The sequence below is a fragment of the Petaurus breviceps genome, unplaced genomic scaffold (assembly GCF_028583685.1).
Source record: "Petaurus breviceps papuanus isolate PSGF00001 unplaced genomic scaffold, PetGlider_PUasm1.0 90407, whole genome shotgun sequence".
In the NCBI taxonomy this organism is placed as follows: Eukaryota; Metazoa; Chordata; class Mammalia; order Diprotodontia; family Petauridae; genus Petaurus; species Petaurus breviceps.
The window spans coordinates 928,796-944,550 of record NW_027187241.1 but is presented as its reverse complement, the minus strand read 5'-3'; the positions used below and the strand labels follow the sequence as shown (position 1 = coordinate 944,550).

The 15,755-nt window shown below is 36.7% G+C and overlaps 1 protein-coding gene across 4 annotated transcripts in view; it reads right to left on the bottom strand.

Annotated features, from left to right (window-relative positions):
• Positions 1-15,755, bottom strand: part of RMDN2 (regulator of microtubule dynamics 2) — a 146,172-nt gene that overhangs the window by 19,305 nt on the left and 111,112 nt on the right. For all 4 annotated transcript variants that reach the window (XM_069108589.1, XM_069108586.1, XM_069108588.1 and 1 more), the window contains 6 exons: positions 14,646-14,721; positions 12,421-12,498; positions 10,520-10,618; positions 7,740-7,874; positions 4,482-4,535; positions 4,326-4,406 (listed from right to left, as the gene is read on the bottom strand). In XM_069108589.1, the coding sequence (XP_068964690.1) occupies positions 4,326-4,406; positions 4,482-4,535; positions 7,740-7,874; positions 10,520-10,618; positions 12,421-12,498; positions 14,646-14,721 (523 nt within the window). The remainder of the gene's footprint in view (positions 1-4,325; positions 4,407-4,481; positions 4,536-7,739; positions 7,875-10,519; positions 10,619-12,420; positions 12,499-14,645; positions 14,722-15,755) is intronic.

The window sequence follows — 15,755 nt, the reverse complement described above, 5'->3', positions numbered from 1 at the left end:
AGTTACACCTTTTAAAAAAAATGCATTTTGGGGCAGCTAGGTGGTGCAGTGAGTAAAGAGCCGGCTCTGGAGTTGGGAGGACCTGAGTTCGGTTCCAGCCTCAGACACTTACACACACACACACACAAAACAAAAACTAACTGTGTAACCTTGGACAAGTTACTTAACTCCAATTTCCCTCCAAAAGTAAAAAAAAAATGCATCTTTTTAACACAGTTGTTTCTCAATGATGACATACAGTTGCATATCTTGTAACTACAATCTCTGAGGAATTGAAGTTGTGGGTTCATTTTTTGCATCTTGTTTTACATTGTAGCTATTTGTGTGTTTTACTTCCTCTACTAAATTATAAGTGCTTGAAGGCAAGGATCACATATTATTTACCCTTGGGTCTCCTCTAGTCCTTAACAAATAATAAGTGTTCAATAAATATTTATGGAATTAATGAATGCTACATAGAATACATCACTATGTTGTAAATGAATGGGAACATCAGCTGTGCAGAAACGACAGAGATACCTGATGCATGCAACCTGTTCAGTTACAGAATCAAAGCATCACACTGATTAGAATCAGACTCCTAGATCTTGGAGAGCTCTTCAGCAGGACTTCTTATACAAGTAATTGTTGGGCAATAACTTTGGAACCTGAGGCAGAACTAGACAGAGAGTAAGTACTCCACTATTCTGCTGTCACCAGTCTAGCTGGTGGGGTTTACTGCTGTTCATCCCCTATGGTTAGTAACTGTCATCACTTCTTACTTTTCAAACCTGGTAATACTGAATTCCCAGTTGCCTGAGACTAAACCACTCCTCTCTCCAGCCCTCATTTCCTGTTCTCTTATCACCAGCTGCCTTAACCCTGTGGATTTCATGTACCATTTCAGCTATTTCAATATTACCTTCTCCAATTCCCATTCCATCATCAATACATGTTCATTTTTTAATTCTTCTGTTTCTTCAATCTTCCTCTCTTTTTCTCTAATGTTTGATCTCTTTCTTTGCCTGTTCTTCATCTTAAAAACAAACAAATCTCACCCAATCCTACCATCTACCTTTACAACTCTCTTACTCTGTGGCTTTCTTCTCTTTCACAGGCAAACTATTACAAAAAGCTGTCTACATTTGTTGCCTCAATTTCTTCTCCTCTCAGTCCCTTCTTAACCATTACTCTGCAGTACAGTTTCTGACCTCCTCACTAAACTGAAATGGCTATTAACAAAGTTACTAATGATCTCCTAATTGACAAACCTTTATCCTTCTTGACCCCTCTAGAGGATTGTTGACCATTTCTCTTCCTAAATACTCTCTCCTATAATACTTCATGATATTTCTCTCTTAAGGTTTTCTTCTCACTTCTCTCACTGCTTCTTCTCAGTCTTTTTGCAAATTCATCATCTTCCCCTTTCTGTGAATACATCCAAAACTCTATTCTGGGATCTTATTTCTCTCTACACCCTTACTCCTGATTATCTCATTAGCCCCCAAGAGTTTAATTATCATTCTCTGTGCAGACAATTCTCTCTGCTCTAAAGGTAACTGAAACAGTTTTCCCCTTTGGACTAAGAGAACTTTTATACTCTCCTTAATAGTATGGTTGGCCTTGTATTGTCACTACTGGAAGTGAAAAAAAATTCTCATTTGGAGTTATAGGTCTAGTATCTGCTATTTAATACCTGTGTGATCTTGATCACCACTTTAAAATGCAAAAGCATCATTTATGATCTTTTCATTTTCATTTCTTTTGGAGTTTTCTCCTTTTCCACATGTCTTAACAATCAAATCTCCAGCTCCTTTACATTGTGCTGCTTCCAACAAGGCATTTTTTATGTGTTTTTAGTATAGTCCAACTCTTCTTGCCACGTCATCCTCTTAAGTATCATTGTCATATTCTCACAAAGTATTTTTGGTAGTAATATTAATAGCAACAGCTAATATTTATATAACACTTCAAGTTTTTCAAAGTATTTTGTATATATTACATCATTCCATTTTTATGACCCTGAGAGGTGGGTGCTATTATTACTTCCATTTTACTTATTAAGAACTGAGGCACACAGTGACTTGCCCAGGGTCACACAGCTAGTGAGTGTCTGGGGATGCATTTGAACTCAGGTCTTCCTGACTTTAGGCCCAGTGCTTTGTCTTTTGTGCCAACTAGCTGTCTTCTATGGTAATAAAGTTCAAATATATTGGTTCCATTATAACTGCTGATAAGAATATATATTACTGTTCTGTTTTAACCTAAAAATATTCTAGGGATGATCTGACAGCTGAATTTTATATTAAATTCTTTTTGGCTTATTTTCTCTTTAAATTGCTTTGCACTGTTTTGTGAATTGATATTGTTAATAAAGGCAGTGAGGTGGAACGGTGGATAGAGCACTGGCCTGGCTTCAAGAAAACTCAAATCTGTCCTCAGACACTTACTAGCTGTGTGACCCTGGGCAAGTCACTTAACCCTGTTTGCTTCAATTTGCTCATCTGTAAATGAGCTGGAGAAGAAAATGGCAAACCACTCCAGTATATCTGTCAAGAAACCTTCAAAATGGATTTACACAGAGTCAGACATGACTGAACAACACTACCACTCAATAATCTTGAGTCATTCTTTTGAAGATATCTCCCTACCCCTACAGATGGAAATCAGAAACTCATCTTTAACTTACAATCTCAGAAAGCTGCCTGCAGGTACTGGAGAGTATGACTTGATCCTGGTCACATAGCTAGTATAGGTCACTGCTTTCTAAACCATCATTACTTGTGGCTGTCTTGTTTTCTGGAACAGAGGGTAAGTGTGGAGAATCTAGATCTGAAAGGGGCTATAGGGCACCTTTGGTCCTGGCTCTTCATTTTAGAAAATCAGGTACCTTGCCCCAAGTTACCCAGATTCTCAGAATCAGAGACAGTGTTTAAACAGGCCCAGTCTTTCTCCACAATGCTGAGTGTTCTGCCCCATGCCGTTTGCCCCTCATGTTTACAGTCAGAAGTTGGGTCTGGCCTCTTTCAGCTGCCTGACTGTGACAGGTTTGCACGGGCTATTTTTTTTTAAGGGAAGGTTTTATTTATGAAAAATAATCCAACAGTTATTACCTCCAGCTGTGACCCCATGTTTCTAACCCATCTAACACTTCTAAAGTAGGATCTGGGAATTCTGAAAGAATTGAAAAAACCAGAAGAGAGCAGTGGTTCTATTCTGTTTATGCCTCATCTGAGGAAGCGACTGGGTTACAACCTTTTTGTTGTGGGCTTCCTTTGCTGTCACAACCATGGTAAAACAAGCAACTTTGAACTTGGGTTGAATTGGGTTGAACTTCTCAGATTGTGGTTCAGGGAAGTCTCGGCTATGGTTATAAGGGAGCAAGAAGACAACACCAATTCGTCCTTGCTCCCCTGATAACAGAAGGCTTAGACAGAGACTGAGATACTGACAGGCTTGACTCCCTAAAGTTATTGGCACATTGTGACTCAATCACTGAATGCTGCCAAAATTATATCACTTCCATCACAGGAAACAGTGGAGCTTGGTGGGAAAAGGCATTGGACTGTAGTTGGAAAATCTGTTTAAGTCCCAGCTTTGTGACTTTCTAGCTGGGTGGCAGTGATGAAATCATCTCACCTCTGAAACTCAGTCCCCTTACCTACACAACTAGGGGGCAGGACCAGATGGCCTCTGAAGGTCTGTCCAGCTTCAATATCCTAGCAGGCACCTTTTTTCAGTTTTCAGCTAATAGTGCCTGTTTGGAATAGGGGTAGGTCACAAAAGGTGGGGGAGGAGAAAGAAGGCCTGGCATGAAGGCCAGGAGATAGGAGCTAGAGCAGTCAATGATGGTCCCTTGCAGGCCTGCTCACCTCTCTCCTACCTATTTTGGCCAGGGTGCCTCCTAAGACCAGGACCTAGAGGGGGTGAGAAGCTCTTTGTATTCCAGAATCAGAGTGCTCTTTCCATGGCTTCATCCCTGCTCATCCACTGGCTCTCTGCCTCTAACTAGCTTGTTCCTTACTTCTCTACCTTGATTATTCTGTTTCCCCTGTCTAGCCCCAAGTGGGCATGGTATACTGTGGACTGCTGCCTTACAGTTAGTTTGCTCCATAAACACACTTCGTCCTAGATATTTAGTAGAACAGAGAAAATCAGTCAGAATGTCTCTGAATCAAATAAAGATTAAAATGCCCTTAAATTATATTTTCAGCTACATTTTGTATTTTAAGAAGTACATATCTCAACATCTCTGCCTCTCTCTTCCTCTCTGAATCTCTCTGATAAGGAAAGAAAAGAATAAGTGAGAATAGAAGATTTGGATCAGTACTGTGATCTATACTTACCTTTTTGTTAATAGGGCAAACTAGCAAAGCAGAATCACAATACATCAAAGCATTTTCTTTTTGTCCTAGCTCTTTGTAGCACTGAAAGTAAAGAAATCAAATTAATGTACTAAAAACACAAGATTTCAAAACTTTCTTAAAATTATTTTTAGTTACCTTTGCCAGATATACATAGTTGTACTTGGAATATCCGGGTTTTAACTCTTCAGCCTAGTCAAAGAATCAAAATTAAAACAAAATGAAAACAAGCAAAAAGGGACAAGGGGAAACTGAAAAAGAAATGATGCAAACAAAATTGATCAATCTCAAATGCCAAAGTGCACATTTCACTAAGATTATATCTTCAATAAAGGCATATCTTTTTAATCAGATACAATACTACACCATCTTTTGGAAGAAAATATCATTTGCTTTTGGATCAATTTATAAAAATGTACTGGTTATTATCTTCACAAAAATTAATTATCATTGCATGTATGCTTTCTGAAATTATGGTTTTTGAAATTTCCCTCTCAAATAAATACATTTACTTAAACTCAAAATAGCTTAGAAAACTGAATTTTAAAAATTTACTTAAAGTATGGGATTGAAGACAAGTGATTTGGTAACACTTTCCATGAAAAAGATATGAGGGTTTTAGTAAAATGCAAACTGAAAAAGGGTCAAGGGTATGATACAATTGCCAAAAAACAAAAACAAAATAAAAAATTAATCAGTGTGATTTTAGGCTGAATTAAGAAGATACAACATATTTCATAGAGTAAAATCCAAGAAGTATAGAAACTTAGAAATGAAAGAGACCCAAGGATCATCTTGTTTAAATCCATTATTTTATTGATGAGATCAATCACTCAAGTGAAAGGTGACTTGTGGAGTTATGATTTTTACCCTGGAGAGTTCATGGTGTCTCCAGAACCAGAAACAAGTGTACACACTCTTGATCCCTGGAAACATAAGTATATAATCTTGGGCACTGATGGACTACGGAACATGATCCCTTCTCAGGACGCCATTGACATGTGCCAGGACCAGGAGGACCAAAAGGACCCTATAGGGGAACAGGGACAATCTTGTGCCAAAATGCTTGTTAGTAGAGCACTAGGTCACTGGCGACAGCGCATCCTCCATGAAGATAATACTAGTGCCACAGTCATTTGCATCTCACCTGCAGTGGACAATCAAGGCAACTTCACACATGAAGATGGGCTTTACCTAAATCTGGCAGACAATAGTTTCATACAATAGTCAGGAAACTTATACGATGTCTCCTACTACCTGTTCCACACCACCAGTTAAGAACACCAAAAAAAAGAAAAGGAAAAGGAAAAATGCAAGGAGGAAATGGGGGAAGAGAAGCCTTCACATCTGTAGATCAGAATAATAGTCTGTGAATTTAAAAAGAAATGGCACAACAGAAATTATAATAAACTGTGTTAACTTTGGAAAAAAAAAAAGGATACAACATAAAAAAAGAGGCAGGGAGTGGTAGCAGAGATGTTAGAGATTTCAGGTGCTATATGACACCCTGGTCTGGAGTACTGGGTACAGAATAGGACACTACACCAAAGCAAAACAGCAAAACAAAACACTACTGACAGGCTGGAACAGAAGAAGATGACAACATGGTAAGAAGACTGTAAATCATGCTGAGGAGGATCAGTTGAAGGAATTAGGAATATTTAGTCTGAAGAAATGTGTGTGGAGGTAAGGGCAGGGAAAGGCAAGGAAGGGCATGATGCTGTCTGAACATTCTGCAGGGATATCATGGGGAAGCAGACTTATTCTTACACTCTGGTTCTGATAAGGGAAAGAAATGGGATGCTAAAAGTTATTGGCATCTTATGTTGGTCACATTTGAGATGAGTACTTCAGATCTTTACAAAGTGGTGTTCAGATCTCCAAAGAGTAGGGGTCATCCCCAAAAGAGGGGGTGCTAAGTTCCATGTTGGAGGCTGGGATGATATTGGGTTAGATCCTTTATATCATCTCAATCATCATCATCATCTTCTTCATCATCATCATCTCCTCTTCCTTCTTCCTCCTTCTCTTCCTTTCTCTACTTCTTCTACCTTTCCTTTCCCCTTCTTTTCTTTCTTCTTCTAGAAGAAAGTGTTAGAAATCTTCCAAAATATGGCACAACTGACCTTTCCAGCCTTTTTACCCATTACGACCCTCCTTTCACTGTATTGTCTAGCCAAACTGGCCTTCTTACTAATCATCATAGGTCCCTCTGTCTCTCATCTCTCTGCCTTTCCTATGGATACCTTCACACCTGGTGTCCACTCTCTTTTCACCTGACTTTTAAAATCCCTTGCTTCCTTCAAGATTCAGATCAACACGAAGCCTTTCCTGCTACTGCTGCTCCCTCCTCCCCAAAGACCTTAGTTTTGTTTTCTATGTGCTGCATATGTACATACTGGATCCTTAATAGAATGCAAACTTCTAGTCCAACTAATGATTATATATCTATGCAAAAAGCTTTACTCTGCAACTTCTAATTATCAGAAGAAACTTCAATGTTGCATCCAGTTCTACAAGAGTACAATGAATAAGAACCATTCCTTTAAAATGTCCATAATTTGGTTATATTCAGTATCACATTCAATGGCAGAGCACTTTATATATAGTGGCCATAGATTATATCCCTTTTATCTTTGTATTTTTGGTGCTTCCCACTAGAGACTGTGTGTTTAATGCAACTCTCTTTGCTATATAATTACTGTAATACTCTGAACAGTATCTATTGATCTCTTTCCACACATAAAATACTATATGTATATATACATACATGTGTGTGCATAGATGTGTGCATATGTATATATGTATATGCACTCTTGAAGTGCAAAACTGAGGGCTATACAGGTCAATGCTCTAACCTGTCAGGAGAAACTGAGTCTGTTGTCCAATGCACTAACTATTCATCCCATCTTTGTGTCATCTGCAGATATGATAAGCATTCCAGCTATGTCTTTATATGAAAATGTTAAATAAACATATTAAAGATCATGGGATGAAGCACAGATCCCCAGAGCACTCCATGCAGACTTTCTTCTATGTCACTGGTATTGCCATCATTATCATTCTGCAGTAGGGGGAGCAGGGCTAACTTCTCAGTGACTTGCTCTAACATGTGTCACTTCAATTGTTTGTAATTGTGCCACAGCCCAGTCACTGCTCTCTGTGGTACACAGAAGGATTGGTTTAAGAAGCTGGGGATGCTAAGCCTGGAGAAGAGAAAACTTTGGGTATACGATAGTGCTCCTATGTAGAACAGTGATTAGATTTGTTCTCTTTGGCCTCAGAGAGTCGAACCAGGACCAATGTATATAAGTTGTAAAGTGGCAAGTGTAATCCTACTGTCAGGAAAACCCCCTCAAACCTACTAAACAACTGTAGAACTATCCAAAAGAATACCTGGGGAGGTAATGGGTTTTCATGGCTTGGAGATCTCCAAGCAAAGACTAGATGACTATCTTTGAATGGTATAGTAGGAATTCCTTTTGGGATTGGGTTGGACTGATCACTGAAATCTTCTTCAACTCTAGAATCCTGTGAAAAATAAAGCATTAGGTTTTTGCCAGAAAATTTAAAAACAAGAATCTTTTTGGCTATGAAAAATATCATTACAATTTAAATTTTTTTCATTGATAGCAGTATTAAAAACATTAAAACCCAGTGTGTTATATCTGTAATACATTATGCAAGATATGACATATACTTAGGTATTTTCTTCCACAGATCTTCCAAAGTATATATCTGGCTGAAATGAGTTAAAAGTATTATTTCAATCATTAAAATGAACTACGTAAAACTGCCAACTCATTTCTCTATTACTATATCTGATGAAGATGCTTATAATATCCTGAATTTATAAAGAACAGTAGTTATATAGCATTTGCACATATATTATTTCATTTAATCCTTATAACAATCCTGTGAAGTAGGGAGTGCATGCACTATTATTCTTATCTTACGTAGTGAAGAATACAAGAGACCCATAGAAGTCATCTGACTAGTCTGCAAATGGCAGAGCTAAGATCAGACCTGATCAGAACTCTTAATCCACTGCACCTTCTATTATACTATGTTGATGCTAATGTTGTTCAATTGATTCAGTTGTCTGACCCTTTGTGACCATATTTGGGGTTTTCTTGGTAAAGATACTGGAGTGGTTTGCCATTTCCTTCTCTAGCTCATTTTACAGATCAGGAAACTGAGGCAAACAGGGTGAAGTGACTTGCCCAGGATCATGTAGCTAGTAAGTGTGTCTGAGGCCAGGAAGATGAGTCTTCTTGACTTCAGACAGGTCTGGTACTCTATCCACTCTATCTAATATTAAAAGTCATAGCATCACAGTTCTTAAAACTGTGGGATTAGAATTATAGATTGTTGAAATAATAACTACAAATAATTTCCCCAAATTACTCTTCCTGAATTTTATTCAACCCGCAAAATGATCACTGACACTATCTAGTTTGCCAGTGAGATTTCATCTCTCACCTTCCTTGCTCTTCTCTATTACAAGACCTGTTAATAAACCACTGCCTGAAGTAACAGCACACAGAGTTCTTGTCAGAACAAAATTCTAGGTGGTATAAGAGCAGATATGAAGTATAACACATGGTTTTTATGCGCAAGGAATGTAGAACCTAGGTGGGCCAACAAGTCAAACCCACATAAATAATTACAAAATAAGAAAAAATATATATAGTTGAATATAAAATTATGATTCCAACTATAAAAGATATTGGAAAGGAACTCAAAAGGCAGACAGAAACCATTATAGGCTTACGTGGTTGGGAAAGGTTTCTTAGAGAAAGTATACCTTAAAGAATGGGTAAGATTTGGATAGGTGGAGAGAAAAGGAAGGAGGGCATTCTTGGTACTTAGCAAATACTGTCAAAATGCTCACCTATTCTGATTATATGTAACTAAGAGTTCTTCAGACAGAAATGTCCTTACAATGGAGCTAGCTACCAAAGACTGGATCAGTGATTTCACTAATACAGGGAACTTCCAGGTGAAGAAACTTCCTCAATTTGGGTTGCACCCAAGGTTACATAGTTCAACATCAGAGAGCTAGTGTGTCAGAGAGGGAACTTGAACTCAGATCTTCCTGGCACCTAGGTCAGTTTTCTATCCACTGACATACCATCTGCTTCATTGTCACTTCAAGTTATCATAACTCGATGGAAATCGATTTTACCATCATTCTTTTGCTCACCTAAACTTTCCCTTTCCCTTGAGCTAATGAGTAGAAATATCCATTAACAGAGAGTGACCTATGTGAAGAACTACACTAATTTCTGAACAAGTATAAATGTATATATATATATATCTCACGAGAAACAAAGTCAGCCAGTAAATGAAGTAAGGGTAATGTTTAGATAATGACGGTTGGACAGCTAGCTGATGGACTCCTCTGGGATTCATATCAGGCCAACAGGTCAAGAGGACGACTCTCAACAGACTGGAGGAGTCCTATGTGGAGGACTGAGGGAGAGAACAAAGGGAAGCATCCCAAAGAATAAAGAGATGTGCATGTGTTGTGAGTTGTAGCAATGGAAATAGGACTTTTGTTGAGAAGATCATAAAGCCACAAAAGAAATCAAGTACAATAAATTGTCCTTCAGGTTTATAAGTCAGTCTAATGCAGTTTTAGTTTGTGTGACTTGACCACCCAAGCCTACTTGCTCCTTGGTGAATTGACAAAACTGAATTTTTAAGCTTAAAAAGTTCAGTGAAGAATCCCAAAAGGATAAATCTTGGCTTTGCCAGATTTCTATATTAGCTTAAGCAAAATAATTCAAATTATTTGGGTTAAAGATTTGTCTGTTGATACTATATCATTCTCTCACAAGAAAAGTGTCATTTATTACATATCAAAGGTAATCTGAATGCTCCAATTGTCCCATGCTATTGTATGTAAGAATTATAACTTTTATAGGAGCATATTCTTTTTGGAGGGCAATTGGGGTTTAGTGACTTGCCCAAGGTCACACGGCTAATAAGTGTTAAGTATCTAAGGCTGGATTTGAACTCAGGTCCTCCTGACTCCAGGGTCAGTGCTCTATTTACTGCACCACCTAGCCGCCCCCATAGGAGCATATTCTTTAGCTAGCTAGGATACTATTAAGATTGTGACACACAGACAATTAAATTTCTTTAAAACAAAAGCAGGTAGACAGGATTACCTTCAGGAAATTTCTCAAAGCTTCCTCTAAAGACGAACTTGGTTCTACCCCAAAGAGAGCAGAGGCCATTTTCTTCTCCATCCAATTCAATTTGAAAACCTAAAGAAAAACACCCACTTTGGATGGTTGTCTTTGACTGAGCAATCTCTTTTATTAGACTTTATTATGTTGACAGACTTCAAGTTTTTAAAAAGAGTTTTGATAAAATCAATTCTAAAGTAAAAAGAATTCCATAAGAGCTATATTAAAATTATTTTAGAAATTGCTATGGATAGGAATTGTATATAAACTCTAAGAATTTTTAAAAAGAACTATTCATATTAATTCTACTTAACTCATACTGGCTGTGAAGATCATATAATATTTTTAGTCATAGCATATGCTGGCTACCATTATTTTTAGTGTAATTCAAGACATTAATTTTTATGTAATAGATATATTTAGTTCATATTACATATAATGAATGACCAAAGATTAATGTCCCACAGCATGAAAAACACTCAGAAAATTCAGCAGTGTTATTTTCATGTTCACTGTAAAACTTAGTCTTTTGTTTTCACAAATCAATCAACAGACATTAAGAAGCAACTGTGTATTAGGCACTGTACTAAAGTATGACGGATATACAAAAGAAAGTGAAGCAGTTCCTGGTTTCATAAAATGTATTATATTCTAATGTAAAAGATGACATGGAAACATAGAGGCATCTGTAACATGTAAACACATAGATAGGTATATACAAAATTAATGTAAAGCAGCCTTAAGGGGCAGGCACGAGCATTTGAAGGAACCAGGAAAGGTTTTATGCAGAAAGAGGTACTTGAGCTCAGTCTCAAAGGAAATCAAGGATTTGAGAGGTTATCTACTTATTTTGTTAAATATTTCCCAATTACATTTTAATCTGGGCCCTCACCTGGGAACAGCCTGCTGGACACAGGTGATATCTCTGGTCACCCCTTCTCCACACCCACAGCACCTAATCCAGAGACTCGACATCTTACATCTGGGTTGTTTTTAACAGTCTTATTGGTACTATTGCCGTCAATCTCTCCCTTCTTCAAACCATCCTTCACACAGCTGCCAAAATCACATTCTAAGGCACACACCTGATTGTGTGTCTCTTCTTCTACTTCAAAAACTTTTTTCCTGTTGCCTAGAAGATGTTATTTAAACTCCTTGGCTTGGTATTTAAGACCATTTAAAAACTAGCACCAACCTGTCCAGGTACTTCATAGCAACCCTCATGGGTTAAGGAATGATGATTGATTCACTTTTTTGACCTAGCTAAACTAGACCCCTTGCTGTTCCCTAAATTGAGTGCACTGTCTTCATTACTGTGGCTTCACAAAACCCCCTTCCATACCTGGATTTCTCCTTTTCTCATCTCTAGTACCAAGCAAATGCCTAGTATGTGCTAAGCACTGAGTAAATGCTTGTTTCTTTACTTCTACCCTCCAAAATCCTTCCAGGCTCAGCTCAGGTGTCATCTCCATAGAGAAATCTTTGGTGTTTCCCCAATGATTAGAGCTCTCTCCTTCCTTACCTATGACTGGGGAGCTCCTTTTTTTTAAACCATCTTCAGTATCCTTTCCATACTCTACCTGTGTTCCTGTTGTGCTCCTCCAGGAGGATGGAAGCTCATTGGAAGCAGGAACTACTGACTGTTTTCCATCTCATGTCTGAAGCACAAGACCTTGTGCACACATAGCAGGTGCTTAATGGACATGGGAGTTAAGATAGTTATTGAAAAGGTGCTGAGAAGGGAAGGAGGAAGAACACAAAGAAAAATCTCACATCTGTGAGGTTCCCATTGGCTAAATAAACAAATATAAAATAGCAAATGTATATCACTGTAACATGATGCTCAGATATCAATCTAAAGATAAAAGAGACCCACTTACAGTATAGCAATATCTTCCATTGAGGTAATACAAAAGGGGTTCATCTGGTATAAGTTCTAATGCTCTATCTAGATGTTGCTGAAAGAAAGCCAATCAAAAGAAAATATAATTTAACAAGTTTAAGGAATTATTGAGTTTAATGAATTGCACTGAGATCTGGTGAAACAAATCATATCATTAATTTTAGTAAATAATGTTTCAAAATTAATTTGTTACTATTTTTAGTAAACAGTATTTCAAAAACACATTGATTATATCAGAACCTACATTGGACGACCAAAGAATTCTACGTTCAATTTAAGGTGAAAATATTGCTTACAAAATATAGAATATTCAAAACCCCAAATTCTCACCTGCTTGCAATTTAACTTAGTGATCCAGAGGTGGGACAGACAAATTTCTAGAAAGCTGAGCCAGGAAGAAACATACACTAGCTGAGTAAAAAGCAAAGTCAAGTTCCCCAGGCATGGTCAAAATTTTTTCTGCTCTTACCTTTTTACTTTTTAAAAAAGGTCACATATTTCTCAACATTATTCATGCCCCGGTGTCTCAAAAAATTGTCTCCTCTCAGAAGAAGTCAATTTTCCCTGTTCTTAATAAAGAGATCAGGTCCATTGCGTAAAAAAGAACATGAAGAACATCTATGATCAGGCATGCCATTAAGTAACCTAATATTTAGTGATGTTGCTAATAATATTTACAATTAGTTCTATTTTGTTGTATTGTCTGTTAGAAAATTTTGCAGTGTGAATTACTGTCTCCTTGGGAAAAAATTATCTTAATAATCCTAAACATTAAACAGTCATCAAATCATTCCTTTTTGGCTTCAGACTACAGAATAGAGATAGATATACTCTGCTGAATAGAAAACCATTATGCAGAAATCCACATTTGGGAATACTTACCTATATCTTATAACCTATTTTACAGAAAAATGCCTGCCTAAATTAGAAATCATTTATAAGAGATACTAAACAAATACCAACAGAGCCCTAAAAATCTAATTAAAATGGCTAAATAAAATTAGGTAACAATCCTAGAGTAGAAATGTGGACATGGGAGTCAATTTAGTATTAAAATTTTCCATAGTTAATCCATAAAATGGAGAATCTGATGTAAATAAAAGAAAACTCAATGCCCCATTAGTTACAAAAGTCTCAGTAAATGTCCAAAGAGGCCTGTGAGACTCAGGAGTGGCTAGTGAGTAGTTCCTTGGTTGCCAACCTGTCAGTGTCAAAATGGGGTCATTTTGGCTATGCCTGGGGAACTTGACTTTGCTTTTCACTTAGTTATTATGTATTTTATCCTGGCTCAGTCTTCTAGAAATTTGTCTGCCTTAGATTAGTTTAACTTAGTTTAGTTTAATTTAACTTAGATCATAAGTTAAACTGCAAGCAGGTGAGAATTGGGGATTTTGAATATTCTATATTTTGTAACCAGTATTTTCTCCTTAAATTGAATGTAGAATTCTTTGGTCATCATATGTAGGTTCTGATAAAAATGAATGCATGTTTTTGAAATGTCATCTACTAAAAGTAGTAACAAATTAGTTTTGAAACATTATTACAATTATGTGTTAAGAACCACGTAGAAAGGAGAAAAATAATAGAAAGACAGTATGACTTCAAAAAATAAATATCTGTAAAACCTGAACATCTGATCTCAAAAGGAATATAAAATATCAGATGAAAGAATAGCAAATATTTTTCCTGGGCACAGGTAGATATCACTGAATTTTAGATTTAGTTTTCATCAAATAAATGGCATTTATATTACTATTGTGGGTAACTAGGGTGGGTGCAGTTTTTATAATATATTTTGGTGGCATGCATTATGAATGTAAAGTTAAAGGGAAAAGACTAAAGTATCTTCACTGTAACTTGGAGAAACATTAAAAAAAGATATTGATGTAATTTTTTCTTCTCATCTACAAGATTATTATTAGAAGTCACTTACCTATGATTATATGGTTAATTTGCTATCAGTGAATCTAGTGGCTAATCACTAATTTATAAAATAAGCAACATTCATCTCTTGTCTAGTTTATCTTAACCTAAAATTATGAATCATACGCAATTTCAACAATCTCATTTTTGTTGACTTAAAGATAGCCATTTAAATTTTCTCATTATTGAAAAAAAATATAAAATCCAAAAGAGATCTGATTTTGTTGAATTATTTAATTTTAACAACTTCATTTATATTAAAAATATAATTAGAAATACCTTAAAAAGATGGCCATATTTGATTTTACTTTGTAATCCCCCACACTCAGCTACATAGCCACACAAATTAGCATACCTAAAAAGACAGCACAGTTAAAATAGAGACACTTTAAATCACTTCAAATTAAATCATAAAAATTATTGATTCAGTCAGTGTAATCAAAAGTATTCCTACAAATTCAAGAGATACAAAAATGAATAAACATTAAAATTAAAGACTTTCCAACAGGAAGAGTGTACCTAAATAAAATAATACATTTTCCTTTTTAAAATGTTCTTCTCATGTTCTTTTATATCTGTATGCATATACACACGTAAAAGTATTGTAGAAAGAATATGTTCCTCTAGAATTATATTCTTATTACTATGGAACACACAGGCTGTTTTAAATATTATCATATCAGTATACAAATTTTGTGTCAAACATGTACTACATATAAGAGGGACTTAATAAATGTTGGTTGAACCAAATTAATGTATATTAAACAGTACACATCTTATATGCAGTGTAGTTGCAAGGCAGTTCTAGCTAGTAAAGATGAATAGCTAGGGACCAGGGAAGGCCTCCTGCAGCAGGTGGTATTTAAACTGAGTCTTGAAGGAAGCTAGCGAAACTAAGATGAGGTAAAGAGAACATTCTAGGCATGTGGGGACAACCAGTGCAAAGGTACAGAGAGAAAAGATAAAGGAATAGCAAATAGGCAGACAACTGTAGCAGATCATAAAATACATAAGGTAGGAAGGTGTAAAAAGACTGCAAACTTAAGAAGATTTTTAAAAGCTGTAAAATGGTGAGATCTTGGGGAGGCCAGGTAGCACAGCGAGTAAGAGCACCGGCCCCAGTGTCGGGATGACCTGGAGATCGAATCTGGACTCAGACACTTAGCACCCACACAGAAACACCTGGCCGTGTAACCTTGTGCAAGTTACTTAACCCCAATTGCTTTAAAAAAAAAATGGTGAGATCTGGGTCAGGAAAATCACACTGGTGGCTGGTGGATTAGAGTGGGGAGAATATTGAGGCAGGGAGACCAATTAGGTAACTACTTCAATAGCTCAGGTGAGAGGTGATGAAAGGGTTGTATAACTGGAGAAAAAGGGACCTTGTGG